General features: G+C 41.3%; 1 protein-coding gene across 4 annotated transcripts in view; it reads left to right on the top strand.

The window, feature by feature from the left end:
- PHF8 (PHD finger protein 8) overlaps positions 1–13,227 on the top strand; it is a 96,246-nt gene extending 83,019 nt beyond the window's left edge. For 3 of the 4 annotated variants that reach the window (XM_060002129.1, XM_060002128.1, XM_060002130.1), the window contains 3 exons: positions 5,284–5,393; positions 9,091–9,427; positions 10,378–13,227. In XM_060002129.1, coding sequence (XP_059858112.1) covers positions 5,284–5,393; positions 9,091–9,427; positions 10,378–10,466 — 536 coding nt within the window. In that variant the 3' untranslated portion in view covers positions 10,467–13,227. Of the gene's footprint in view, positions 1–5,283; positions 5,394–6,154; positions 6,833–9,090; positions 9,428–10,377 lie in introns of those variants that run through there. The other variant, XM_060002131.1, reaches the window with a different exon arrangement.
- The last annotated feature ends 13,886 nt before the right edge of the window (positions 13,228–27,113 follow it).

Below are 27,113 nucleotides of genomic sequence, written 5' to 3' on the forward strand. Positions count from 1 at the left end.
ATTCTTTTCCCGAGGTCCTGGATCATCTTCCCTATCATTATTCTGAATTCTTTTTCTGGAAGGTTGCCTATCTCCATTTCATTTGCTTGTTTTTCTTGGGTTTTATCTTGTTCCTTCATCTGGTACATAGCCCTCTGCCTTTTCATCTTGTGTATCTTTCTGTGAATGTGGTTTTTTCCCACAGGCTGCAGGATTGTAGTTCTTCTTGCTTCTGCTGTCTCACTTCTCTGGGGTTTTTTTTTATTCTTTTTTTTTTAGAATGATTAGTTATTATTATTTTAAACAAATTTTTGGCTGCACTGAGCGGCATGCAGAGCTTCCCCGACCAGGGATCCAACCGACACCCCTGCCGTGGAAGCATGGAGTCTTAACCAGTGGACCACCAGGGAAGTCCTGTTTTTGTTTATTTAGGTATATCCTGATTTCTCCTTTTTTGAAGGATAGTTCTGCTGGATGTAGAATTCTTGGTTGACAGTGATTTTCTTTAAGCACTTTGAATATGTCATCCTACTGCTTTTTTTCCTCCATGGTTTCTGATGATCAGTAAACTGTCAGTCTTTTATGTTATGAGTCACTTCTGTTTTGCTGAGTTCAAGGTCCTCTCTTTGTCTTTGGTTTTGGTTATGATATGTAGTCTCTGAGTTTATCTGACATATAGTTTGTTGAACTTATTGGATATGTAGATTAATTTTTTATCAAATTTGGAAAAGTTTCAGGCATTATTTCTTTAAATAGTCTTTCCACCCCTTTTTCTCTCTCCTTTTGGGCCTCCCATATGCATATGTTGGCAAATTTGATCCATCCCACAGGTCCCTTTGGCTCTGCTCATTTTCCTCATTCTTTTTTCTTTCTGTTCGTTAGACTGGATAATCTCAATTGACCTTTCTTGAAGGTCACTAAGTCTTCCTTCTGCCTACTCAAATCTGCTGTTGAAACCCTCTAGTGAAATTTTCATTTCCGTTACTTTTCAACTCGAAAATATCTATTTGATTCCTTTTTATGGTTTCTGTCTGTTTATTGGTATTCTTTATTTGGTGAAACGTCATTCTCATACTCTCATTTAGCTCTTTAGACATGTCTAGCTCTTTGAACATGTTTGAAATAGGTGGTATAAAGTCCTTGTCTAGTAGGTCCAACTTCGTTCAGGTAGTCAGGGAGAGTTTTTATCCATTACTTTTTTCCTGTGTGTGGCTACCCTTTCCTGTTTCTTTGCATATCTTCTAATGTTTTTTGAAAACTGAACATTTAAAATAATGTGGCGACTCTGGAAATCAGATACTTCACTCCCCAGGGTTTGTTTTGTTGCTGCTTGTTGTTATTTGTTTATTTACAGAATTTGTTCAGAAAAGTCACTAAAGTAGAAGTTTCTACTCAGTTAGCTTAGTGGTCAGCTAATGATTGGACAGAGATTTCCTTAAATGCCTAGAACCAGTAAATCTCCCAGTGCTTGACAAGGGGCTCTATGTGCATGTTGGGACATACCTTCAGCACTCAGGCAGGCAATTTACAACTGTGCCTTAGCCTTCACTTCCTGCTTTGCAGCGCCTCAAAGTCAGCCAGAGGTGAGTGCCTGGTATTTCTCAAGTCTTTCCTGATCATGCACACAGCCCCTATGCATGCATATGGTCTTTTAGATTCCCAGAAATACGTGAGAGCTTTTCTAATCCCCAGTGGATATCTCATTCCTCAACTTTTCCTTTTCAGCTTTTGGGTTGGTCTTTTGTTTGCCACAACTGTTATCCATCACCTTAAGCATCTGTGACATTAAGCGCTTGCCTTTAAATATTTTTGATAAATGCTCCCCAGGGAGCACTAGGCTTTGGAAGAAAGCTCCAGCTCCTTTCTGTTCCCTACATCACTGGCAATGTGGCCTGTTTTTTTTCAAGGCTATCACTGAGCTGGGGAGAAGTGGATGGGTCTAGGGCAAGTTAAAATGCCACAAAGCTCACTGCTTTTACTGAGATTCAGCGCTTTTTCTTAAATAAATGCTCTCCAGGTAGCTGTAAACCTTTGGTTAATTTCCAGAGTTCTGAAAAATTTTATTATGACAGTTTTTGCCAGTTTTTTCATTGTTTTAATTCAGAAGTGACGTTTTAGAAGTCCTTAACTTTGCCTTTTTTGTGGATTTCATCCATCATGACATACTAAATATTAGTTCAGTATGCATCTCTATGAAAATGACTTTTTCTTTCATAACCATAGTTCCATCATTTGACACCTAAGTAAAGTAACATTTACTTCCTAATATCATTTAATACCAAATCCTTATTCAAATTTCCTCCAGTTGTACCAAAAATAGCTTTTATAATTTGCTTATTTAAACCAGGATCTATTCAAGGACTACACATTTCATTTGGTTATTATAATCTCTTAATCTCATTCACTATTTAAAATTTTTTATTATGAGAATTTTCAAACATCCATAAATGTAGGAGAGTACACAAACACCCATATTCTCAATACTTAGATCCTACAGTTGTAATATTTTTCTGTATTTGCTTCATTATCTGTATCTGTCTATAGTTTTTACTGAGCTACTTCAAAGTACTTTACAAAGCTACTACAAAGTAACTGAGCTACTTCAAAGTACTTTACAAAGCTACTGCAAAGTAATACTTCAGTATCTCCTAAGAATAAGAATGTCCTCCTACATAACCACACTAACTTTGTTATACTTAACAGTTAATAATTTCCTGAGATCTTCTAATAAACCATTCTATGATCAGATTTTCTCAACTGTCCCTACAAAATGTCTTACATAGTTTTTTTTCCCCCCTAAATCCAGATCTAATCAAGGAGGTTAATTTTTTTCAGATTAAAACAACATGCTTATGTATTATACAGGTCAGGAATTTAGAAAGGACACAATGGGGACAACTTGTCTCTACTCCATGATGTCTGGGGCCTCAGCTGGGATAATTTGAAGGCTGGATGGCCAAGAGTTTGAATCATCTGAAGTCTCATTAACTCACATGTCTGGGGCCTGGGCTGGGTGGACTCAAAGACTAGAAGTACCAAGCAGAGTGCCAACATGTGACCTCTCCATGTGACTAGCTTCCTCACTGCCTGATGGCCTCAAGGCAATCAGACTTCTTATGTGGTTGCTCAGGGCTCTAAGTGTGAGTGTTCCAGGAAGCAGTGCAGAAACTAAAGTTGCCTTTTCTGACCTAGCCTCAGAAGTCATGCAGTGTCACTTCTGTCACATTCTATAGGCTACAAATGATCCTGCTTAGGTTCAACAGGAGGGAACATAGACCCCACCTATTAATAGGAAAAATGTCAAAGAATTTGGGGCCATGTTTTAAAGCCACCACACACACAAAACTATGGAGAACGATATAAAATATACCCAAGAATCCATGACTGAAAATTGTGCGTTAACATTTTTGCTAGATTTGCTTCAGATCACTTTTTAAACAAGTAAAATATCAATATCACCTTTAAAGAAAGGACTTCAACCTCCTGAATTGCCTGTTCTAAAATCTGCATACTGCTTATACAGAAAGTCTCCTTTATAGCAATAACAATAGCTAACCAACCAAGGAATCTTTAAATCTAGGTCAGATACCACCACCACCTCTTTTTTTCCTGTAACATTGACTTTTTTCATTAATTAAAAAGAGTAAAATCCCATACACTCACCAATGAGAATCAACAGTTGTAAAGATTTTGCCATATTTGATTCATCTATAACTTTCTTCTTTTTTTAAAAACTGTCTAAAGCAAATCCCAGATAGTGTCATTCCCTCCCCACCCCACCATGTACTTCAGTATGCATCTCTAAAGTATACATTTTCTCACATAACCACTGTCCTGTCATCATACATAACAAAATTAATAATAAATTGATAATTCCTTGATGTTATCTAATACTAAGTCCATAATCAAATTTCCTTAATTGTCTAACAAGAAAAGGCATTTTCATAGTGGATTTGTTTAAATCAGGATCTGAACAGGGTCCATATGGCATTTGGCTATCACGTTTTTTGAATATCTCTTAATCTAGAGAAATCCTTTTTTGTTTGATGCTGTTGATTTGTTATAAAAACTAGTATAATTGTCCTTTAGCACATCCCACCTTCTAGATTTGTTTGTTTGCTTCTTTGTGACATTGTGTTTTTAAAGAAACCAGGCCAGTTATCTTATAGGATGACTGTTTGCCCTCGGTGTCATTTAACTTTTTTTTTTTTATTTCTGTTTCCTAAAAACTGGAAGTAATATGAACTGCTTACTTGATGTTAGGTCTTGGCAAAACTACTTCCCAGGTAATGCTGTAGATTTCCTATTGAATTGCATTAGGAGGTGCATGAAGTTGGCCATCTTTCTGTTAGTGACAATAAGGGGTGATCCCCTGATCTCATCATTGTAAGGTTAGTTTTTTTTTTTCTCAAGACTAGCAAGTCATCTGTGAGATAATACTTTGGTACTGTGTGAATATCCAATTCCCTAGAATCAGTTATTTCATTAGGGCTTACAAACGTGTGATTTTCTAATTTTGTCATTCCTTTTACATTTATTAGCTGGCATTCGTCTGTAAAGAACAGCTTTCCCTCATCATCTGGGGCTGTTTGGTTATCCTGAAATACACTTCCTATGTAAAATGTGGGATGAGTAACTTTTTTGATTCAAGATTGTTAAGGCATTATATAAAAAGGTTATACAAGAAGGTGATCTTCTTTAGGAACTCATAGCCTGGTTATTAGATAGATTAACACACATCAGCATTAGGGAATGAGACAGGATAGTATGTGCTATGTATTAAGTGACTTGTACCTAAGTTCAGGGGAGGGGAGGGTTCAGTGTGAGCCAAAGAGGTCCTAGCCGTTTTGCACAGAAGATTGATTTCAGCTTACTTTTGAATAATGGACAGGTTTTAAAGAGGTGGAAAAAAGGGAAGAGGGTACTCCAGGCAGTGTAGATGATGAGGATGAAGGCACAGGGAGAGAGGATGAGCTGTACATGTTCTGGAGGTGTAATAAGGAAGCCATTCTGTCTGGAGAAGCTGAGGATATGGGAATGGAAATAAGGTTGGGGAGGTAGGTAGGGAGTAGAACATGGACAACTTTACATGCCAATTCAGGGAAATTAACTTTTATCTTTTAATCAGTGTGTGCTTTGTGTACCTTGGGCATTTGTGAATTAGCTTTTTACCCAATGGGAAGCAAAATCTGGCTTTGTAAAAAGCTCGAAGCAGGAAAACCAATGAGACCACCTTTGGGGGGCTCAGAGGTAGGGAATATGATTGTCATTCAGATAAATGTCTTCATTCTGTTCCTTCTGCAGCCCGTGTGACCCCAACTCTACCAAAGCAGGACCGTCCTGTGCGTGAGGGGACTCGGGTAGCTTCCATTGAGACAGGCTTGGCTGCAGCAGCTGCAAAGTTGGCCCAGCAGGTAAGTGCTGACACTCAGGCAATGGCCCTGCCACTGATTCCAGTTTGATTTGGAGCCTCAAAACTCAGACCTCCAGGCTGACAGGATCTTACCATTGTCTCATTGGGAAGTGGGTAACTTGTGATCTTTATCCATGGCAGTATCCCAGCTCCCTCCTATATCCTACATATACCAACTCAGTGACAAGCTACTTCCACAGAGCACACCGTTGAAATGATTTAGGATGAAAGAAAATAGGGGGCCAGAGAAAAGCCCTTGAAAATATCACTTGCCTTTCTGGGTGTGTGAAAACCTCTCAGATGGGAAGGACCAAGTCTGTCCTTGGGTGAGAGCTCTTGTCTTCAGATGAAGCTCCAAGGAGGTGACTCAGTTGAGTACACTCAGTTTCTCAGTCTCTCATCTGTATCGGAATTTGGTTTTTTCGGAGAGAGGCTTTTCTTGTCCTCTGTACCAAATACTTTGCCTGATCTTCACCCCATGCTTCCCAAGAAAACTTCACCCACTAATTTTTGTCCTAGAATCAAGTTAACTTCCTAGCATGTTATAGTTTTCAAAGTTCTTAAATGTGCTTGGCAACCCTGAGAGCAGTTGGAAGTGAATCTTGTGGTTCTCTCCTTATCAGTATCCCCTTAGATCCTCATGCCACATCCTATAGCTTAGAGCATTTATTGAGCATCTGCTTTATGTTAGGTGCTTCCATGTGTCTCATGTAATCTGCTCAATAACCCTTTTCAATAGGTAATATTTTCATCATTTTACAGGTGAAGAAAATGAGGCTCTCTTTAAGTGACTAGTCCAGGATAATACAGCCAGTAAATGGAGGAGACAAGATTCAAACTCATATCCTCTAACTTCAGATTTCATGTTACTTGCTATTAAAATAAAGTGAAATAGTTAAATGTTTATATAATTCAGTAATTACATCCTATTTAAATAAAATTTAATAGAATGATGTTTTTCATATGATGTTCTGTGGAGTTCCAGAGTTTAGAAATGTTTTGGAGGCTATTGATGGAAGCCAGCAGAGACCAACCAGTACAGGCGGCCATTCTTTGTCCAGAACTTTTCTCTATTATGTATATCCTAGTGCCATGTAAGATGTAATTTGTAAAAAAAGGAAGTTTGACTGCTTTAAATGAACAAATTAATTAAAGGTTTGAAAACTACTCTTAGTGCCTTCTGTGGAGCTCACTTCTGTGGAGTTGATCAGAGATGACCTCAAAGAAGAGATTTGAAATTGGGAAGGGTTTTGCAGGCTAAGCTTTTGGAGGGGAAAGGGAGGCATTCCAGGAGAAGGGGATTCCTTCGTAAGCACACAAGGCCCTCTTGATTTGCCCTCTGGTTACCTCTCCTCCCTGACCTTGTGTCAACCCTTCATGCATGCCCTTTACACCACTCATACTATTGCATTACGGTACTCATTGTTCATTCAATGTATCAGACTGTCTCATGCCTCTGTGCCTTTGCACAAACCGTTCCCTCTGCCCATTGGGAATCATGCCCTCTCAGATGCCTTTACCTAACACCCCTTCACACCATCCACCACCAGTTTATTTCAGTGGCCTTCTGTGCTTCCATAGCATTCTCATGGTACTTACAATCATAAGTGTACTTTTCTTTGTTCCTTATTAAACTGTAAGGGCCTCAAGGGTGAAGACATATCTAATTTGACTTGGTATCCCTACTATGTTAAGCATGTGTTTAGTCATTGTTGGTTGAGTGAATGAATGAATGAATAAAAGAATGAACAGATCTTTTTGGATTGGAGGCTTCTTGTTGGGGAATGGAGTAAGATAAATAGAGGTTAAAAAATGAATTCTGGAGCCAGCCTGCCTGAGTTCAAATCTTCTCCCTCCCACTTGAGCAAGTTACTTAATTTCTCTGTGCCTCAGTTTCCTCATAGACTCTGTCTGAGGATTAGATGAGGTAATATATGTAAAAGCTCTGAGAACAGCACTTGCCACACGGTAAGTACTGTAGACACATTAGCTTTTCATCATTATCACTACAGGTTGGCTAGGTATAAGTGGCCAGACGATGGATGACCATAAATGTCAGGCCAGGGAGTCTGAACTTGGGTGGGGACTTGCTGATGGCCTTTTGAGATAAGGTGAAAGTGGCCCTGTCATAAGATAGTCTAGTCTTCTGTGGGGGGGATCTGGATGATGTATATGAAAGGGAGATTGGCAACAAAGGTAGAAAATTTTAAACTATGTGATCTAGGTATGAAGAGATAATTTCTGGATTCAGATGAGAGAAATGGGGGCAGAAATGCAGTTCTTGGTATGGATGGAGTAACAAGTATTTTGGCTGATAAAAGAGACTCTGAAGACAGATGGCTTGGGTCTGAATCGCAGCTTGGCCACTTACTGTTCCTATAACCTTAGGAAAGTGACTTAACCTCTCTGTGCCAGTTTCTTCTCATAAAAATGGAATTATAATTCTTTTTTTCTCATGCTTCATAGGAGTATTAAATGAGTTAAATTATAGAACAGTGCCTGGCATATATTACTAATATTATTATTCTCGTCCCACAAAAATTCCTAAGGTAGCCATAGCCTGTCAGATCTTCCGAAGGCAGGAGTAGGCCTGTGTTGCCAAGAGAAGGCAAAGAAATGTAATCACTGAGTTGGTCTCTGTGGCTGTGTAGCATTTCAGAAGGTGAAGTCGTTCACATGCTCTCAGCACCACCTTTCCAGGTTCTCAGGGGTCCAGGTGCCCACTATAAAGGTACCCACTACACAGTGGATAGTATATTCATAGAGCAATGGATGGATGAAATCCAAGATATTGTGAGAAGTGACACAACTCCTTATTCATCCCTCCCATCCAAAACTGAGATTTTAAGATCCAGTGACCTGGAAGACTGTCCTCTATTAAAAGAAAAGACCAGCAAGAAGAAGAGAAACCATTGTAAGAGATGAAGATAGAATAATAGTTTCTCATTTGTTGAGTACCTACTATGTGCTATGTGTTTTATGTCATTATTTAATCTTTCCAGCAGCCCTGAAAACCAGCTATTGTTTTGCCCATTTTACAGATGAGGCAATTGAATTTCAGAAAGGTTAGTAACTTGACCAAGGTCATCCAACTTAGGGAGCACAAGCCTAGATTTGAACCCAAGTTTATCTCATTCCAAAGCTGCTACTCTTTCACTCACAGATGTCCCATTTTGAGAATTGTGCAGGGTGGGTGTTCACATAGACCTAGTTGAATCCTGAACCCAACAACTGTTCAGCTGTGAGGCTTTGGGCTCATGTTTCTTAATATCCCTGTACCTCAGTTTTCTCATCTGTAAACTGAGGGATTTTCCTTCTCAGGGCTGTTCTAAGGAGTAAATGAGGTCAAACATATAAAGTGCCTCAGCTGCTGGTGTAAATTTAGCTATTATTATTAGTCATGTCCATGGTTCACCTCATAAGTGGCAATTCTAGGACCAAAACCCAAGTCTCTGAACTCATTTACCCTTCTGTTGCCACTGTACTGGTTAGTAGCAGTGTTGACTTAAGAATGGTTGATACCAAAGGACCTGAGGTATTGGAAGGCCTGTGTGTTGTGTGTACATATATCCAGGCTAAGCTTGGAGTAGGGGCAGGTTGTAGAACCACACTGACCACCGTCTAGATTCCTTTCTGGGAAATTTTCTTCTCTTTTCTTCACTCCTAAATTCTCCCCTCCCATTTGGCTTGTGTTTCAGGAGCTACAGAAGGCCCAAAAGAAGAAATATATCAAGAAGAAGCCTTTGTTGAAGGAGGTAGAACAGCCTCGCCCTCAAGAGCCTAATCTCAGCGTGGCAGTACCAGGCCCAACTCTGGCCACTACACCCCAACTTCTCACCTCCTCCTCACCCCTGCCTCCCCCTGAGCCTAAACAAGAGGCCCTCTCAGGAAGTCTTGCTGACCATGAGTATACTGCTCGTCCCAACGCCTTTGGCATGGCCCAGGCAAACCGCAGCACCACACCCATGGCCCCTGGTGTCTTCTTGACCCAGCGGCGCCCTTCAGTTGGCTCCCAGAGCAATCAAACAGGACCAGGTATGACTGCCATATGGTTGTAGAACTGAGAAGGATCTTAGAGTCACTGGCTTCAAACCCTTAAGCATTCTGGTAAATGAGAACACCTGGGAGGGACAGTGATGGGCAACCTAAGATACTTGGACTTGACCTCATAGGCCATGAAGAGACATTGACTAGTGTTAAGCAGAGACAAACCCAGATGTGGGTTTGGGAAGATCCTTCCGGTAGGCCAGAGTGGAGGGTGGGTTGAAGGTGGGAAGTCTAGGAAGGAGGCACATACACAAGTCCAGGCTGCAGTGAAGAGAGGCTAGGGCTCTGGCAGAGGGAATGAAGGAGGGGATAAATTGATCAAATATGGAGGAGGTCACATGGGACACGTGATTGATGTGGTGATGTGGTGATGAGGTGATTTGATGTGGGGAAAGAGGAAGCGGGGAGGGCTCAAGCCCTCCTTTTCCTCACTTTGGCTCTGAAAGCCCAGTCCCTAGAGTACGCAGCTCAAGGGTGATGAGATTGGTGCGGCATTGGGATGATGAGGATGGGGTTTCTAATGAAACAAGGCCCTGGGAGTGGCAACTTCAGGGACACTGAGCTATAATCACTAACCAGGCACTTGTTCAATCCTGGTGGGCAGGATAAGAAGATGGAGAGGCACAATCACCTTGCAGAAGTTAGGAAGGAAAATGATTGGGACCAAAGAAATCAGTGGGGAAAAGTAACCAGACAGAGTAACCAGGGAGTCTGTAGCCACTGCAGGAGGTCATAGGAGGAAGAGCCAAAGCATGTGGTGTTGGATTGGAGTAGTTAAGGAGGGCCTCTTGGCCCAAGATGGTCCTGGAGCCAGGCATAAGGATGGGGAGACTGTGGGCAGAGGAACAGAGGAGGGGGGTGGCCCAAGGACAGTTGGTGCTGGAGCTGCTGCTGGCACCCTTGCCATACCCTTTGCTTACCTCTCCCTTCCCCCACAGGAAAGCGTCCCAAAAAGGGCCTGGCTACAGCAAAGCAGAGACTCGGCCGTATCCTGAAAATCCACAGAAATGGCAAACTGCTTCTGTGATCCCCTTTGTGTCCTACCCCTCACCCCTTCACCCCCACTGCCTTCTCCGTTGTCAATTCTCGGGGCACTCCTGGATCCTGCCTGCCCCGGACAAGGTGCTGAGGCGCATTGTCCTGCTTTCTTGGAACTGACCAAAGGCACGGACTCTCCCATGGGCCCCTTCACCTACTCCCTCAACTCCCTTCCCCACTTCCACTGGAGCATCCTGCCTGCCTTTTGCATATCTCTGAGTAGCCAGTAAATGGGAGAGGTTTCCAGCTGACTAGAGCCCTCTTTTCTGCTGCCCCAATCCATTTCCCTTTCACCAGCTTTGTCTGCCCTTTACTGTCATCCCCACTTAAAGCTGGAAAGCAGGACGAGGAGAGGCATGAGGAGAGCCTGGGCCCCTCGGTATTTCCCTGGTCATGAAGTGGGAGGCCCAGTGCTCAACACTTTCTGTGGCTCCATCCCTGTCTCCAGAAGCCTGCCCACCTCTGCCCATTCTCCTGCCTCCTCTTAGCCCAATGGATGTGTCCCACTCAAGACTCGTTCCTGGGAGAAGGCTCTGGCCTCTGCCCCCTCTTGCCAAATGCTTCATGGAAATAAAGAGGAGGGCCCAGAGTCTTCTTGCTGCGCCACCGTGGGCCATTTCCAGAGTGGCCTAGAAAGGCCATGGGCTGACTTCATTCATCCTCGGGAGGAAGAGAGATTCCTGTCACTTCTCAAGGTGGGGAGAGGACCAACACCCAAGACTTTGACCGAGACTTTGTAGCCCATTGGAGGAAACTACTTTTGGGTGGCTACAGACGAAGCCACCTCTCCCAGGGTGAGCTCCAGGGATTTGCCTAGAGTTTGAGGTCCTGCAGAACATTATCCACATAGCTTTGGCTGGGCCCCAGGATGCAAAAACCATCTCCCAAACGCCTTGAAATCATCTGCCACTGAAGCAGATAGCCCTTGCTCTACGGCCTGATCCCTTCACCCGTACCACAGAGCACAGCCTGGACCTTCTGGAGAGGATGTGGCAGGACAGCTCACCCCAGGTTCTCCATCAGGAGCCTCCCTGCTTCTCTCCCCACCTTGAGGTCTTGGTCTGAAGAAGACTTCAGAACTCACATCTTCACTCCTGGACCTTTACACTCCCAGATGTCAGGTGGACGCTCAAGCAGAGTGCTGATGTGGGGGGAGCCCGAGCCTAGGAGCGGAGATGCCCACCTGTAAAGGAGCAGATCATCTGAACCTCCCACCCCCTCTTCCCTTTGTGAATGTTTCTATTGTCCAGACAGTGCCCACCCCCTCCCTCACCCTCCCCCAGCTCCCTCCACCTCCCACCTGTCTTGCCTCCCTGGTGACCTGGACTGGATGGAGAATGTCTCCCTCTCTCCATTTCGGCACTGCCCAAGTGGAGTGCTTCATTGTCTTCTACCCCCCACTTTAACTTCACCTCAGTTTTCTCAGTGCTTCTGGGGAACTTAACAGCTACTGTGCAGGCCACAGGGAATATGTGAGGCTTCCCTGGTTGTCTTCGTGTCTCCAGTTTGTCTTTCTTTTCTCCACAGCCCATCTACTCTCCTTCCTTGGAATCAGGGGTCCCTTAGCCCCATTTCCTTTTCCTATCTTGGGGGCCCCAGGGGCCAAGCAGTCCTCCATCTATTCACACCAAAGGCAAAAAAGCCTGGCTACCTCCCCCTTAGCACGTGAGGTTCCCACTCCCCTTCCCTCTGTTTCTGCCCAGCTTTGCTTTTCTTGGGGATTTCAAAGCAACAGAGGGTAGTGAGGGGAGGGAAGGAGGGCAGCCTGTGTCCCTGTGTAGGCAACTGCCTGACTAGGCCCTGACTGCTGTAACCAAGACCAGGACCCCAGCCCTTCTGCCCATTAACACCCCCCTCCCCTTGATCCTTCAAAGGCAGCTAAATTGCTAGCATATCCCCCCTGGTTCCAGGCCTCTTTCCCTTCTGTTTCTTTGTTAAAAGTTTTGTGGAGCTGAAACCCAACCTCCATTTGACTGGGTTTCTGTTTAATTTAGTTGGGCTCTCAGAGCTGGCTGTTTGTTGTTTTGTGTTTTAAATGAAAAGCAAGTTTACCCTCAGATTTACGCTTTTCCAAAGAGGCTAGTGTGCTTTTTTTTTTTTTTTAATGTTTCAGGTTCTAAGTGAAGTGAGTTGGGGAGGGGTTGGGAGTGGTTGTAACCAAGGTTTAGAACATGATGAGAGAGTTACCTCTGGTCTCCAATCCCCAGCACAGAGCTGGGGCTTGGATAGGGGGCAGGGAGAGAGGATTTCTATTCACCTTTAATATATTTTTACAAAAAAGCAATTTAAAAACAAGCCCACCGCTTCTGTACATGTCTAAATATATTTTTAGAAGTGGGTAGGATTGTGAATTTCTGATGCAGGGCCTTTTTATAAACAGGTTAGAATAGCATCATACAGACTTCTCTGTTGGTTTTTTTTCCCCCGTTTTTTTCTTATGTTGTGTTACTAATGTAATTTATATATTTTTTTTAGATCCTCCCTTTCCTATAGAGATAAAAGTGATTTATCTTGGCAATTGCTTTGCTCAGCATTCTTTTTTTTTTTGGTGGTGGTGGGAGTGGTGGGGTGTTGGGGTCCAGGAGTACTGCCTTCTCTTTACATTCTGTCTCTCTCATCAACTCACCTCTTCCCTAGTGCACAGCCTTATGCCTGAGGTGGGGAGGGGACAGGATCCCTGCCCTCACAAGAGACACAGTTCACACACCAAAAACAGTCAAAAGTATAGTGAGCAGAAAAGAAGGGGGTGCAACAATTCAAAGGGGCCTGACAAGTTTGTTGGGAAGGCTTTCCATGGCTTCCATGGGCAGTTTTTACTGACTATACCTGTATCCTCTTTCTGTGAATGTGAAGTTGTGGGGTTTTATTTTTTCTTCCCCTTCTCTCTCTCTCTCTCTGACATGTTTCTCCAAGCTGAACTTGATTACTGTGTTTAGGGCCAGTGCAAGGGATATAATTATTAGAGCTAGCATATCATGCTCATTTCCTTGTGCCAGATACTGCTCTTAGTGTTCTATGTATATTGATTCATTTCATCATCACCAGTATCCTCATGCTACTGATGAGGAAACAGGCAAAGGAAACTTCCGGCATCACACATCATACGTTGTGGAGCCAACCTGGTTCCACAGTCTGTGTTCTTATTACTCTGTTCTAGCACCTCTCACTGATAACCACTACCATTTAAGTGCCTCTTCTGTGCCAGGCGTTGGGCTAGGGATTTTACCTAGGATATGTCATTTAATTCTCACTGACAACCCCAGGAGATAGTTACTAGCCCTATTTTACAGTGAAGGAGACTGAAGCTTGCCACTGGCCTTCCACAACAGGATCTCCCTGATGCCAAAATTCATGTTCTTTCCTCTCATCATGTTAGAAAAATTTCAGCAGCTCAATGACCCAACAGAAGTTTATTGAGCACTTGTGTGCAAGACGTAGCATTGAGAGTTGTGTCCTGAGGAGAGCCCTTGGGGTGATGTCAGAAGCCTCAGTTCCAAATTTACCACCACCTGGACTCTGTGACCGACAGCAGGCTGCTTACTGTCTGAGGGTCACTGTAAAAGAAGTTTGAACCCAATCAGGATTTCTTCATCCTGGAGGTTTTGCTTCTGTAGGCTCTGGGGTGAGGCTGGCTGGGTTTGGCACCTACCGGCTAAATGACCTCCTCCAGCTCTCCCAATGTGAATCTTGGTATTGGGCAGGATTTGGATAGAGAAGGTTCTTGTCTGGGGCATGGGGGAACTGTGTCTCCTGGTAGAGAGGCAACAGGGAAGAGAGGAGGAATTTTAGAGTCCTTGCAGGAATGGTGGGCTGGGTTCTCTCTGTCACCAACTCCCACCCCACCCTTTCCAGTAAGGGGCCAAAGCATTGTCACCAGCCTCAGGTTAGAGGAGAAGCTAGAGTCTTGGTCACCTTACTCATTTATGCAGGAGGTACCAGCAGATGAGAGGCTTCTGTCTAACAAATGGAAGGAGAACAAGAACACCCAACTTCAGTCTTCTCTCTTTTCAATATGGAGTGGGAAAGTGCATAGGACTTGTCACTAAGAGCCTGCCTTCTCAATGATTAACCAAGTAATTTGGGGGAGATTGCTTGTCTTGATATCAGATGGAATGATCTCACCTATGGAGCCCTCTAATGCATGGTCACTCCTAAACTTTCTGGATGCTGTTAATTCCCATACTGAATCCTCTAGCCCTGACCTGTCCTGAGTACACATCACACACACTTCTGCTTGCCTGTATTGTGTTCCCTGCCTCAAGTACACAGGCTCCTCCCTTTCCATCAGGAACCCGTTCACACCCAGTTGACTGAAATGGCACTTGTCTCCAGTAAGCTGAGTGGAGGAGAAGAGCACCATATGGTACAATGTGATGATAGAGACAAGCACAGGATGCTGGTCAGGGAATCTGTCCCAGGGAAGCTGGGAGTTCAGACAAGGCTTCCTGTCAGGGGTGGTGTTTGAGCTGAAGGATGAAAATTAATTAGCCAGTCAGGCAGAGAACAGTGGGAAGAGTATTCCAAACAAAGGCAATAGCATGAATAAAAACAGAAGTGGAGGCAAAAAGAAAAATCCATGTGCATATAGAGGACAGGCAATTTAATATAACTGCAGCTGTAACTTTCATCTGGGGGAACATATGCAGAGTCTCCAAGAAGGAATGTATAGTTTGAGAAGGCATATGATCCAAATTGATTAGTTTTTAGGCACAATATTTATTTTAAAACCTCAGATAATGGAGGATATGTAATTTGATGTTTGTCAAAAGACATAGCTGTATCCCATGAATGACAGAGAATCATTAAAGGGGTTTAAGCAGAAAATGGCATGATCCAACTTGCTTTTTAAAAAGATCCCCTTGCCAGTCATAGGAGTGGATTAGGAGGGAGAGAGATGAAGATAGGGAGATGAGTGAGGAAGTTACTGAAAGAGGGATGGGGAGGGCACCATCTTATCTTCTAATGCCCCATCAAATGCCACTTCCCTAAGGAAGTCTTCACCCAACTCTGCAGTCGATTCTGACCTTTTCTTGACTTCTACATCTCATAAAGGGTGGATATTCCAGGCCATTTTCAGGAGGCATAACCATGGAGTCAGCCACTTATACAACCCAAGTGATAGAAGTTGCACCCCTCTATCCCCATTTTCAGCTTTTTAACTCTCAAGAAAGCTCTCCTTTCCTATAGGACCACAACATAATGCCAGCACTCACCAATGAATGTGATAAGAGAGATACAATACCCATTTTATATTTTCCTTGTCAGGAGTCCAGCAAGCCTCCATCACATTCCATTCCATTCTATCATACAGAGCCTTTCAGGGTTATCTCCCCAAAGTCCTCTCTTCATCATCTCTTCCTGCATAAAAACATCCATGGCTTCCCACTGCTTATTACACCTTCTGGGTTTCAAGGCTTTTCAAACCTGGCCCAACCTGGAGACAATGGGCTGTGGTGGAAGGAGGATGTACCTGGGAGCTGAGAAAACCAATGACTCGATTCCAACTCTGCCACCTATGGGATTTTGAGCTGGCTACTTCATGTTTCCTTGACTCAGTTTAATCATCTATAACATGAAGATACAATTCCTACCTCATAGTATTGTTGGGAGGAATTATATCAGTGTCATTAAAGAACTTAATTCTATGACGAGCACTCAGGTCATTGGTAAATCTAGTTTAATTTTCACCTGTTAAAATTTGCCCAACAAGGCCTATAATCTTATAAAGATTACAGAGAAAGTAAGCCTTTAAAGGAATCAGAATATTTCAACCTGGGGTGGGAAATCAAGTTGGCTTCATGAGGAACATGTTTGAAGGACATAGAAAGATAGCTGAGTCAATAGGTGTGGTGAGCCTTACACTCTGTAGAGGAAATACAACTAAATCTATGACACAAAGTTGCTGGAAGGTGCCAGAGTATCATCCATGCCAGTTCAATATCATTAGTTCAGTTCTACAATGGTTTATCAAAGCTTATTTTGTGTCAGGCCCTGTGCATGCCTTTGGAGGACTTAATCCTAAGGAACATGTGGTTTAGTACACAGACATGGAAACCCAAGTACAGCAATACTAGGATAAATACTGTTACAAATAAGTATAGGGTGCTATGGGAGCATGAAGGAAGGAGACCAAACCCAGTGTGAGGAGCAGGAAAGTCTTCTAGGAAGAAACAACACCTGAGTTGACTATTGAAGGGCAATTCACCAGGCAAGGGAAGGCAGAAGGATGAGTTGGAATAGAGCATTACAAGCAAAAGGAACAGCATAAGCAAAAGTAGAAAATCAAAGCAGCCTGGTTTGTGGGTGGAGCTACAAGACTTTGAGTTGAGTTGGTGTACTGGGGTGAGATGGCAAATGTTGGGAGATGAAGCTGAAGAGGTTGGCAGGAACGCAATCATGAAGGTCTGATTTATGTTTCAGAACGTTCTTTCTGGCAATCCTTGGGGTGGGGAGAGACAAAAGCGGGTTAGTGTGGAGGCCAGTGTGAGGGTGGTTGCAAGATTCCAATTAAGATGCAGTGAGGTCTAAACCAGGGCAGTGACTATGAAGATACTAGAGATGTTAACCCACACCTCCCTTTTTTATTTCCCTGATATTTTACTATGAACATTTTCAAGAATTCAGAAAATCAAAGTAATTATACAGTGAATACCCATATATTTACCATCTAGATTCTACATCAGTGTTTTACTACACTTGCTTTGTCAAATATATCTATCTATTCATCTATCAACCCATCTTATTTTTTATGCATTTCAAAATTTGATACCTGTAACCCATTCTCTTAAACACTTCTGCATGCATGCCATAAACTAGAGTTCAATATATGTTTGTGATTCTTTTTTAGCTAAAATACTCACACAATGAATACAACTTTCACATACTTTAAGAGTATAATTTCATGTTTTCATAAATGTATATACCTATGTAACCCACACCCCTATCAAGACACAGAACATTACCATCCATCCAGAAAGTTCCCAGATGTCTCTTCCCAATCACAGCCCTTCTTCCTGCCACAGTAGGCCTTGAGTTTGAAAGGGTAGGATTTGAAAATAGATGATCCAGGAGGAGGGTCTGGGTGGCTTCCCTTTTCAGCAAAGTCATGAAGGCAGGTAGCCATGGGGTATACACAAGCATTAGTAAACAAGCTTGGATGGATGGATGCCTTTCAACCTCCCTCCTCTACCCCTCCTGAGCCTCATCTTTATGGGTCAATTCATGAAATGGTGAGGCAGAGAGGAATTGAGTCAAGGGACTGCCGGGCCCTCAGGAACTAACAATCTTGTGGGGGAGACAGAGAGAAACACGGTCATAATTCCATGTGACAGATGTTGAATGTTGCATTGTACCAGGGTCAGTGCTATAACAGAGGAAAGAGTGGAAAGTGAGATAAAACAACACAGAAGTTCCACGAGGGTTTGGGGTGTGTGTGGGTGGGGGGAAGGAGGAGAGATAAAGCGAGTGGCTCAGACTCTTGGGAGGGACTGGAGGAGCTCAAAGGAAAAAGGGAGGAAGAGCATTTAGGAGCCATGAAAATGTACCTGGAGGTGAAAGGACTTAAATCTTGAATGATGTTGACTTTGATTATATGTGTGGTAGACACAAAGATATTTTAAGTTGCAAGTAACAGAAAATGCAAGTCAAGCATGGGACATTGGCTTATGTAATTGAAAAGCCTAAAAGTATGTGGATTTTAGGCACAGTTTAATCAGAGCTTTCGTATGTGTTAGCTTTGTCTTCAGGATATTTCTTCATGGTTAAAAGATGGCTTCACACAACAGCAAAAGAAAACATCAAAACAAAACGAAAAGACAACCTACGGAATGGGAGAAAATATTTGCAAATGATATGACAGATAAGGGCTTAATCTCCAAAATATACAAACAGCTCATACAACTCAAGAGCAACAACAAAACCAAACAACTAGGGACTTCCCTGGTGGCACAGTGGTTAAGAATCCGCCTGCCAAGGCAGGGACATGGGTTCGAGCCCTGGTCCAGGAAGATCCCACATGATGTGGGGCAACTAAGCCCATGTGCCACAACTACTGAGCCTGCACTCTACAGCCCATGAGCCACAGCTACTGAGCCCACGTGCCACAACTACTGAAGCCCACACACCTAGAGCCTGTGCTCTGCAACAAGAGGAGCCACTGCAATAAGAAGCCTGTGCACCACAATGAAGAGTAGCCCCTACTTGCTGCAACTAGAGAAAGCCCACATGCAGCAACAAAGACCCAACATAGCCAAAAATAAAATTAAAAACAACAACAAAAAACAACCCAATTGAGAAATGGGCAGAAGAACTTAATAGACATTTCTCCAAAGAAGACATACAGATGGCCAGTATGCACATGAAAATATGCTCAACATTACTAACTATTAGAGAAATAGAGAAATCAAGACTACAATGAGATACCACCTCACACCGGTCAGAATGGCCATCATTAAAATGTCTAAAAATCACAAATGCTGGAGAAGGTGTGGAGAAAAGGAAACCCTCCTACACTGTTGTTGGGAATGTAAGTTGGTGCAGCCACTATGGAGAGCAGTATGGATGTTCCTTAAAAAGCTAAAAAGAGGGTTACCATATGACCCAGCAATCCCACTCCTGGGCATATACCCAGACAAAACTATAATTCAAAAAGATACATACACCCCTATGTTCATAGCAGCACTATTCACAGTAGCCAAGACATGGAAACAACCTAAATGTCCATTGACAGATGAATGGATAAAGAAGATGTGGTACATATATACAAAAAAGAATGAAATAATGCCATTTGCAGCAACATGGATGGACCTAGAGATTATCATACTAAGTAAGTGAGAAAGAGAAAGACAAATACCATATGATATCACTTATATGTAGAATCTAAAATATGGCACAAATGAACCTATCTACAAAACAGAAACAGACTCACAGGGCTTCCCTGGTGGCACAGTGGTTAAGAATCTGCCTGCCAATGCAGGAGACACCGGTTCAAGCCCTGGTCCGGGAAGATCCCACATGCTGTGGAGAAACTGAGCCCGTGCGCCACGACTATTGAGCCATTCCATTGCTCTAGAGCCCTCGAGCCACAACTACTGAGCCTGCGTGCCACAACTACTGAAGCCCGCATGCCTAAAGCCCATGCTCTGCAACTAGAGAAAGCCCATGCACAGTGATGAAGACCCAATGCAGCCAAAAATAAATAAATAAATGTATTTAAAAATACCCCCCCACACACACACACAGACTCACAGACATAGAGAACTTGTGGTTGCCAAGGGGGAGTGAGGTAGGGGAGGGAAGAACTGGGAGTTTGGGATTAATTAAAAAAAAACAGATGGCTGCACACAACACAGTGCTTCCACTTGTGCTCATTTGTCATCTTATACATTCTCTTTGGTGAAGTGCCTGTTGAAGTCTTTTGATTTTTTTTATTGGGTTGTTTGTTTTCTTGTTATTGAGCTTTGAGAGCTTTTTATATATGTAGGATACAAATTCTTTGTTGGATATGTGATTTGCAAATATTTTCTCCCAGTCTGTAGCTTGTCTTTTTATTCTCTTATCAGTATCTTTTGCTGAGCAAGTGTTTAATTTTGATAAATTCCAATTTTATTTATTTTATGGATCATCATGTTTAAGAGTTATTTGACTAACCCTAGGTCATGAAATTTTTCTCCTATGTTAACCTTCTAAAAGTTTTGTGCTTTACATTTAGATCTATGATCCATTTTGAGATACTTTTTGTATACTGTAAGAGGTTTCGGTCAAGGTTCTTTTTCTGCCCATAAGGTGTTCAATTGTACCAACATCACTTGTTGAAAAAAGTGTCTCTGTTGAATTGCTTTTGTCCCTTTGTCAAAAATCAGGTAGCCGTACTTGTGTGGGTCTATTTCTGTCATGTCTAGTCTGTCCCATTAATCTTAGGCTTCTATACTTCCACCAATACCACACTGTTTTGATTGTAGCTATATAGTAACCCTTAATATCAAATAGAGTTATTCCTCCCACTCCATTCTTCTTTTTCAAAATGGTTGAGCTATTCTAGGGCCTGTGCCTTTTCATATAAATTTTAGAATAAGCTTTTCTGTGCCTACACATACCTTGCTGGTATTTTGAAAGAAATTGCATTGAATCTATAGACCAATTTGGAGAGAACTGACATGTTGAGGGTTTTTTAATATTTTTAGATTTTTATATAATTTTAAATTGAAGTATAATAAGTATAATATACATAAATAGAAGGGCACAAATTCAAAATGTACAGATTAAGGAATTGTCATAAAGTGAACACATCCCTGTAATCATTACCCAGTTCAAGAAATATAATGAGTAGCACCCAGGAGATTGTGTCTTAACACAAAAGAGATAAGAGATGAGCTCTTGAGATGAAGAGTCCCTTAAAGAGCTATACCCTCAAGGAAAAGGATGAGAAAATAGCCTTCCTACTGGCATAAGGACACAATGAGGCAGCTTGTCTGTCTTGACTTGGGCTTTGGATGGGGGACAACTTTTTCTTAACTGTGTAACTGAGCTTCACATGTGTTTGTGGTTCAAGCCCATACTACTTACATGGGCTGAGAACCTACAACTTGTAAAATTAACAGAAAACCTGATCTCTCTGGGGGATCTGACAAAAGCAAACACCAAACCTCAGTATGAACATGCTTGCAAGCCAGGCTGAACAGGAATTTCATAGATAAAACCCAGTTGAATGTGAACAAAATAATCCACAATAAGCAATAGTCATCAAACAACAAACAGTAGGATTAAACCTTTATGAACTTCAGATAATTGAAGAATCTAAGAGTTAATTATGTTAAATTTGATTAAGAACATAAAAGAAGAAATAAAAAACATAAAAGAACAAAGCACTATTTTTAAAAAGAGGCAGATTTGAAAAAAGAACTAAAGCTGACTTCTAGAAATGAAAAATGCAGTAATTGAAAATTAAAACTCAGTGAATGAGTTAAACAGATTAGATACTGTTGAAGAGATCATTTAATTGGAACACAGATCTTCGGAAATTACTCAGCAGATAGCAACATAGAGTTAAAGAGAGAAAAAAGAGGCTAGGATATATGGAAGACAGAATGAGAAGGTCTTACAAAGGAGTAATTGGAGTTGCAGAAGGAATAAATAGGTGGGAAAGAGGGGAAAGGTAATATACAACTGCCAACTCAACATTTTCACTTGGAAATATATCCAAAATGTAACGCCTGATCTTCCCTCCTCAAAACTGTTTCTCTCCTGGTCTCCCTCATATTAGTAGATGGCAACTTCATCCTTTCAGTTTCTTAAGCCAAAAACCTTAGGGAGTCCTTGATTCACCTCTTTCACACCCCATATCCAAGCTGTAGGCAAATCCCATTGGCTTTCCTTCAAAGTATTTCCAAAATCTGACCACTTTTCACCATCTCCACTGCTACCACCTTGGCCAGAACCATCATCATTTCTCACCTGGAAAATTACAATAACCTCCTAACCCATCTCGCTGTTTCCTCCATTGCTTCTCTATAATCTAATTTCAACATGGTATCAAGGGAGATCTTTTTAAAAATATAAGTCAGAGACTTCCACTTGAGGGAAGATGGAGAAGACATACTTTTCTCTGTTCCATCCACTAAATACAACTTGGGTATTACATATAAACAAACACAAGACTTTGAAAGGCAGAGAGAAGGCAAATCAGCTAAGGGCATTGGCACCTGAGAAACAGCACAGTGATAAGTTCCTTGGTTTGTTTGTGTTTTGTTTTGTTTTGCCTCATACATCCAGACTGGATACTGGAGAAGCTGGCAATCCACAAACACCAACAGATGCAGACAGAAAAAGATCCAAGAAAAGCCTGCTTTCTCTAGCTAAAGGATCCATAAAGGGGTAACATAGAAACAGAGAAAACCTTTAGACGATGACCATTTTACTCCAGCCAAGCGCAGAAAAACTGTGGCTCCACCCCTACCCTCACTAACAAAGACTGAGTGAAGAGCCTAGACTCTTTGTGGGCTGTGATGAGAAACTGCAACCTTCAACATGGTGGTGTCAGAGAAAGCCAAGTGGAGAACATGGATTTCCACTCCCACCTAGCAGTAATGTTGTGGCACCCTAATTTCCCTTATCAGGGTCTTCTCAGAAGAGGCCAGCTCCAACAAAAGATTTAACTAAGGTCCAGAGTCTCATAACAATACCCAAGTGTCCAGGTTTCAATAAAAAAAAGCACTTGTACTAAGAACCAGGAAAAGATCTCAAATTGAATAAGAAAAGACAATCAACAGATGCTAACAGCAAGATGAAATAGATGATAAGATCTTCTGACAAGTGTAAAAGAACCATTATAAAAATGCTTAACAAGCAATTGTAAACCCACTTGAAATAAATGAAAAAGAAAATTCTCAGCAAAGCAATAGAAGATATAAAGAAGAACAAAATGAAAATTTTAGAACTAAAATCTTAAATAACTAAAATTAAAAACTCAATAGAGGGAGTTCCCTGGTGGCCTAGTGGTTAGGATTCCGGGCTTTCACTGCTGTGGCCTGGGTTCAATCGCTGGTCAGGGAACTGAGATCCCACAAGCCATGCAGTGCCAAAAAACCCAAACCAAAACAAACAAAAAACTCAGTGGATGGGTTCAACAGCAGAGAAGACAAGTGAGAAAATAATCAGAGAAGTTGAAGATAGAAAAATAGAAATGACCCAGTCTGACCACAGCTCCTGGAACTGATAGGTGACTTCAGCAAGGCTACAGGATACAAGATCAACATACAAAAAAATCAACTGTATTTCTGTATACTAACAATCAATACCTGGAAGCTGAAATTAAGATTATGTAAATTTAAAATGTACAATCACTTAAAAATGCAATACTTACATGTAAATCTAACAGAACATGTATAGGACTTGTATGCTAAAAATACAAAATGCTGATGAAAGAAATCAAAGAAGATCTAACTAAACAGAGGCAGTTTGTGCTCGTTGATTAGAAGACCCTACATAGTAAAGATATCGGTTCTCCCCAATTGATATATAAGTTTAATACAATTTCTGTCAAAATTCCCAGCAAGATTTTTTTTGTAGTTAGACAAGATTATTCTATTTGTATGGAAAGGCAAAGGAACTAGAATAACTACAGTGGGTTGAATGTTGTCCCCACCTCCCACAAATATATGCTCACTTCCTAACCCACAAAGCCTGTGAATGTGACTTTATTCAGTAAAAGGATCCTTGCAATTGTGATTAAGTCAAGGATCTTGAGATGAGAGCATCATGGATTATCTGAATGAGCCCTGAATGCAATGACAACTATCCTTATAAGAGACAGAAGAGAAGACACAGACACAGAGGATAAGGCCATTTGAAGATGGACGCAGAGATTGGAGTTATGCAGCCACAAGGCAGAAAACACCTGGAGCCACCAGAAACTGGAAGAGGAAAAGGATTCTCCCCTAGAGCCTTTGGAGGGAGGGCAACCCTACCAACACCTTGATTTCAGACATCTGGTCTCCAGGACTGTAAGAGAATAAATTTCCATTGTCTTAAGCCACCAAGTTTGTGATAGATAATTTGTTATGGCAGCCCTAGGAAACTAATAAAACAGCTAAAACAATTATGGAAAAGGAAAAAAAAGTGGGAAGAATCACTCTACTTGACTTTAACACATTGTATAGCCACTGTGATTAAGACTGTGGTTTCAGTGGAAAGATAGACACAGAGATCAATGGAACAGAGAACACAGAAATAGGTAACCTATCTACACACAAATACAGCCAACTCATTTTTTTTGGACAAAGGTGCAAAAAATTTAATGGAGGAAAGATAGTCTTTTCAACAAAAAGGTGCTGGAGCAATTAGATATCTATAGGGGAAAAGTGAACCTTGACCTAGACTTCACACCTTATGTAGAAATTAACACAAAATGGGTCATAAATTTAAATGTAAACATAAAATTATAAAACCCTCATAAGATAATGTGTGAGAAATCTTTGGGACCTAGGGCTTGGTGAAGAGTTTTTAGACATGACACCAAAAACAGAAAAGAAAAAAATTTGATAAATTGGACTTCATTAACATTTTGCTCTAAGTCCCTGTTAAGAGGATTAAAAGGCAAACTAAAGACTGGGAGAAAATATTTGCAAACCACAAATCTGACAAGGGACTCATATCTAGAATATATATAGAACTATCAAAACTCTCTATTAAACAAACAACCTAATTATTAGAAAATTGGTAAAAAAAAAAAAAGACATTTCACTGAAGAGGATATATGGATGACAAATAAACATGAGAAAATATGTCCAATGTCATTAGCCATTAAGGAAATGCAAATTGTGCCTATGTTGGGACATCTCTACACACCCACTAGAACAGCTAAAATTAAAAATAATGATAGTGCCAAATGTTGGCAAAACTGAGGTGAAATTGGATCTGTCATACTTTGCTGGTGGAATGTAAAATGGTACAGCCACCCTGGAAAACAGCTTTTCAGTTTCCTAAAAAACTAAGCATACACTTATCATATGACCCAGGAATTTTGACTCCTAAGCATTTACCCTAACAAAATGAAAATATGTCTGCACAAAAACCTGTACCCATATGTTCATAACAGCTTTATTTGTAATAGCCAAACACTGGAAATGAACTTTTGGTATACACAACTTGTATGGGCCTTAAGGGCATTATGTTGAGTGGAAAAAGCCAGTCACACACTGTATGTCAATAGATAAATGGTTAAACAAACTGTGGTACATCCATGCCATTGAATACTATTCAGCAACCTAAAGCGGTAAACTATTGGTGCATGCAACAACTTGGATGGGTTCCAGGGTCATTATGCTGAATGAAAAAGTCCAATCTTAAAATGTGATATACTGTATGATTTCATTTTTATAATGCTCTGGAAATGACAAAATCAGAGAAATGGAAAAAAAGATTATTACTTGTTGGTAAGGATTAGGGATGGTGGCAGGGAAAGTGGGAAGTACAACTACAAAGGGGAAGCATGAGGGAGATCTGTATGGCAATGGAATAATTCTGTATCTTGATTGTGGTGGTTACATGAATCTACACATGATAAAATGACATAGAATGATACACAAGACAATGCAAAAAATGTCAAATTCCTGTTTACACACACAGAGTACAATATAATGTTGTATTATAATTATGTAAGATTCATCCATTACAGGAAACTGGGTGAGCACAAGACCTTCTGAACTATCTTTGCAATAGTCTTTATAATTTGAAAATTAAAAGTTTAAAAATGTAAGTCAAATCATATCATTCATCAGCTCAAAATCCTGCAGTGATTCCTTATCTTACTCAGAGTAAAAGTCCAAATCCTTAGATCCCTTACTTGTTGCCCCTGTCAACTCTCTGACCTCTTCTTCCACTCTCCCTTCATGCACTCTAGTCAAGCCACACTGACCTCCTTGCTGTTCCTTGAAATTGCCAGGCATACTCTTGCCCTTGCTCTAGCTAGAAATTTATAAACCTCTCTTCTGGGGATTTTTCTTTACTTTTTGATCATTTCTTTCCTTTTCCCCTGTTCTTTCTGGAATCCCTTTTATTTGGAAATTAGCTCTTCTGGTCTGGACCTCTTGTTTCTTCTCATTCCTTTCCTAATCTTCTCTCTCTCTCTCTCTCTCTCTTTTTCTCTCTCTCTCTCCCTCCTTTCCTTCCCTGCCCCCCACCCCATATTAATTAATTATTTGCATTTACTTCCTGGAAGATTTCTTCAAACATATCATCCAAACCTTCCAACAAGTTTTTCATTTCTGCTGATGTATTTTTAATTTCCAAGAGCATATTTTCTGTTGTTTTAAAAATTGCATTCTGTTCTTGTTTCGTGAATATATTATCTTCTGAGAAATGGTTAATAGCTTTTAAAAGAGGTTTCCTCTTACTGCATAGTTTCCTTCAAGTTTCTTCTCATCCCACTTTATCTTTCACGTTAGAGACTTTACTCAGGAGAATGATAATCTGTTTGAACATGTTCTCTTAACTCCCTGTTGCAACATAGGATTCCTAATCTCAATTATACTTACAGTTCCCCATTCCAGAGACCCTGTTTTACCCTCTTCTAAAAGTAATCCTTGAGTCTTTTGCCAGGAAACAGGAGATAAATCACCCAGTTTACAGAATGAGGAGGGGATCTGGAAATCTAAATGCTTCTTAAACAGACTTTCATGCAATCCTTCTGTTTTTAGCCCCACTTTCATTACCACTTCCAAAACTATCTGAAGTATCCCGATGACCTTTTCTACAGAAATAAAAAAAGCCAATCCTAAATTCATATGGAATTGCAGGGGACCACAAATAGCGAAAACAATCGTGACAAGAGCAAAGTTGGAACTTGCCTATTTTAAAACATAAAGCTACAGTAATCAAAATAGTGTCGCACTGGCATAAATATGGATATGTAGACCAATGAAATAGAACTGAGAATCCATAAATAAACCCATGCATATATGGTTAGTTGATTTTTAACATCATTATTGGAGTATAAATGCTTTACAATGATGTGCTAGTTTCTGCTTTATAACAAAGTGAATCACTTATACATATACGTATGTTCTCATATCAATTCCCTCATGCATCTTCCTCCCTCCCACCCTCCCTATCCCACCCCTCTAGGTGGTCAAAAACAACC

Source organism: Delphinus delphis, chromosome X (genome assembly GCF_949987515.2).
Source record: "Delphinus delphis chromosome X, mDelDel1.2, whole genome shotgun sequence".
Lineage (NCBI taxonomy): Eukaryota > Metazoa > Chordata > Mammalia > Artiodactyla > Delphinidae > Delphinus > Delphinus delphis.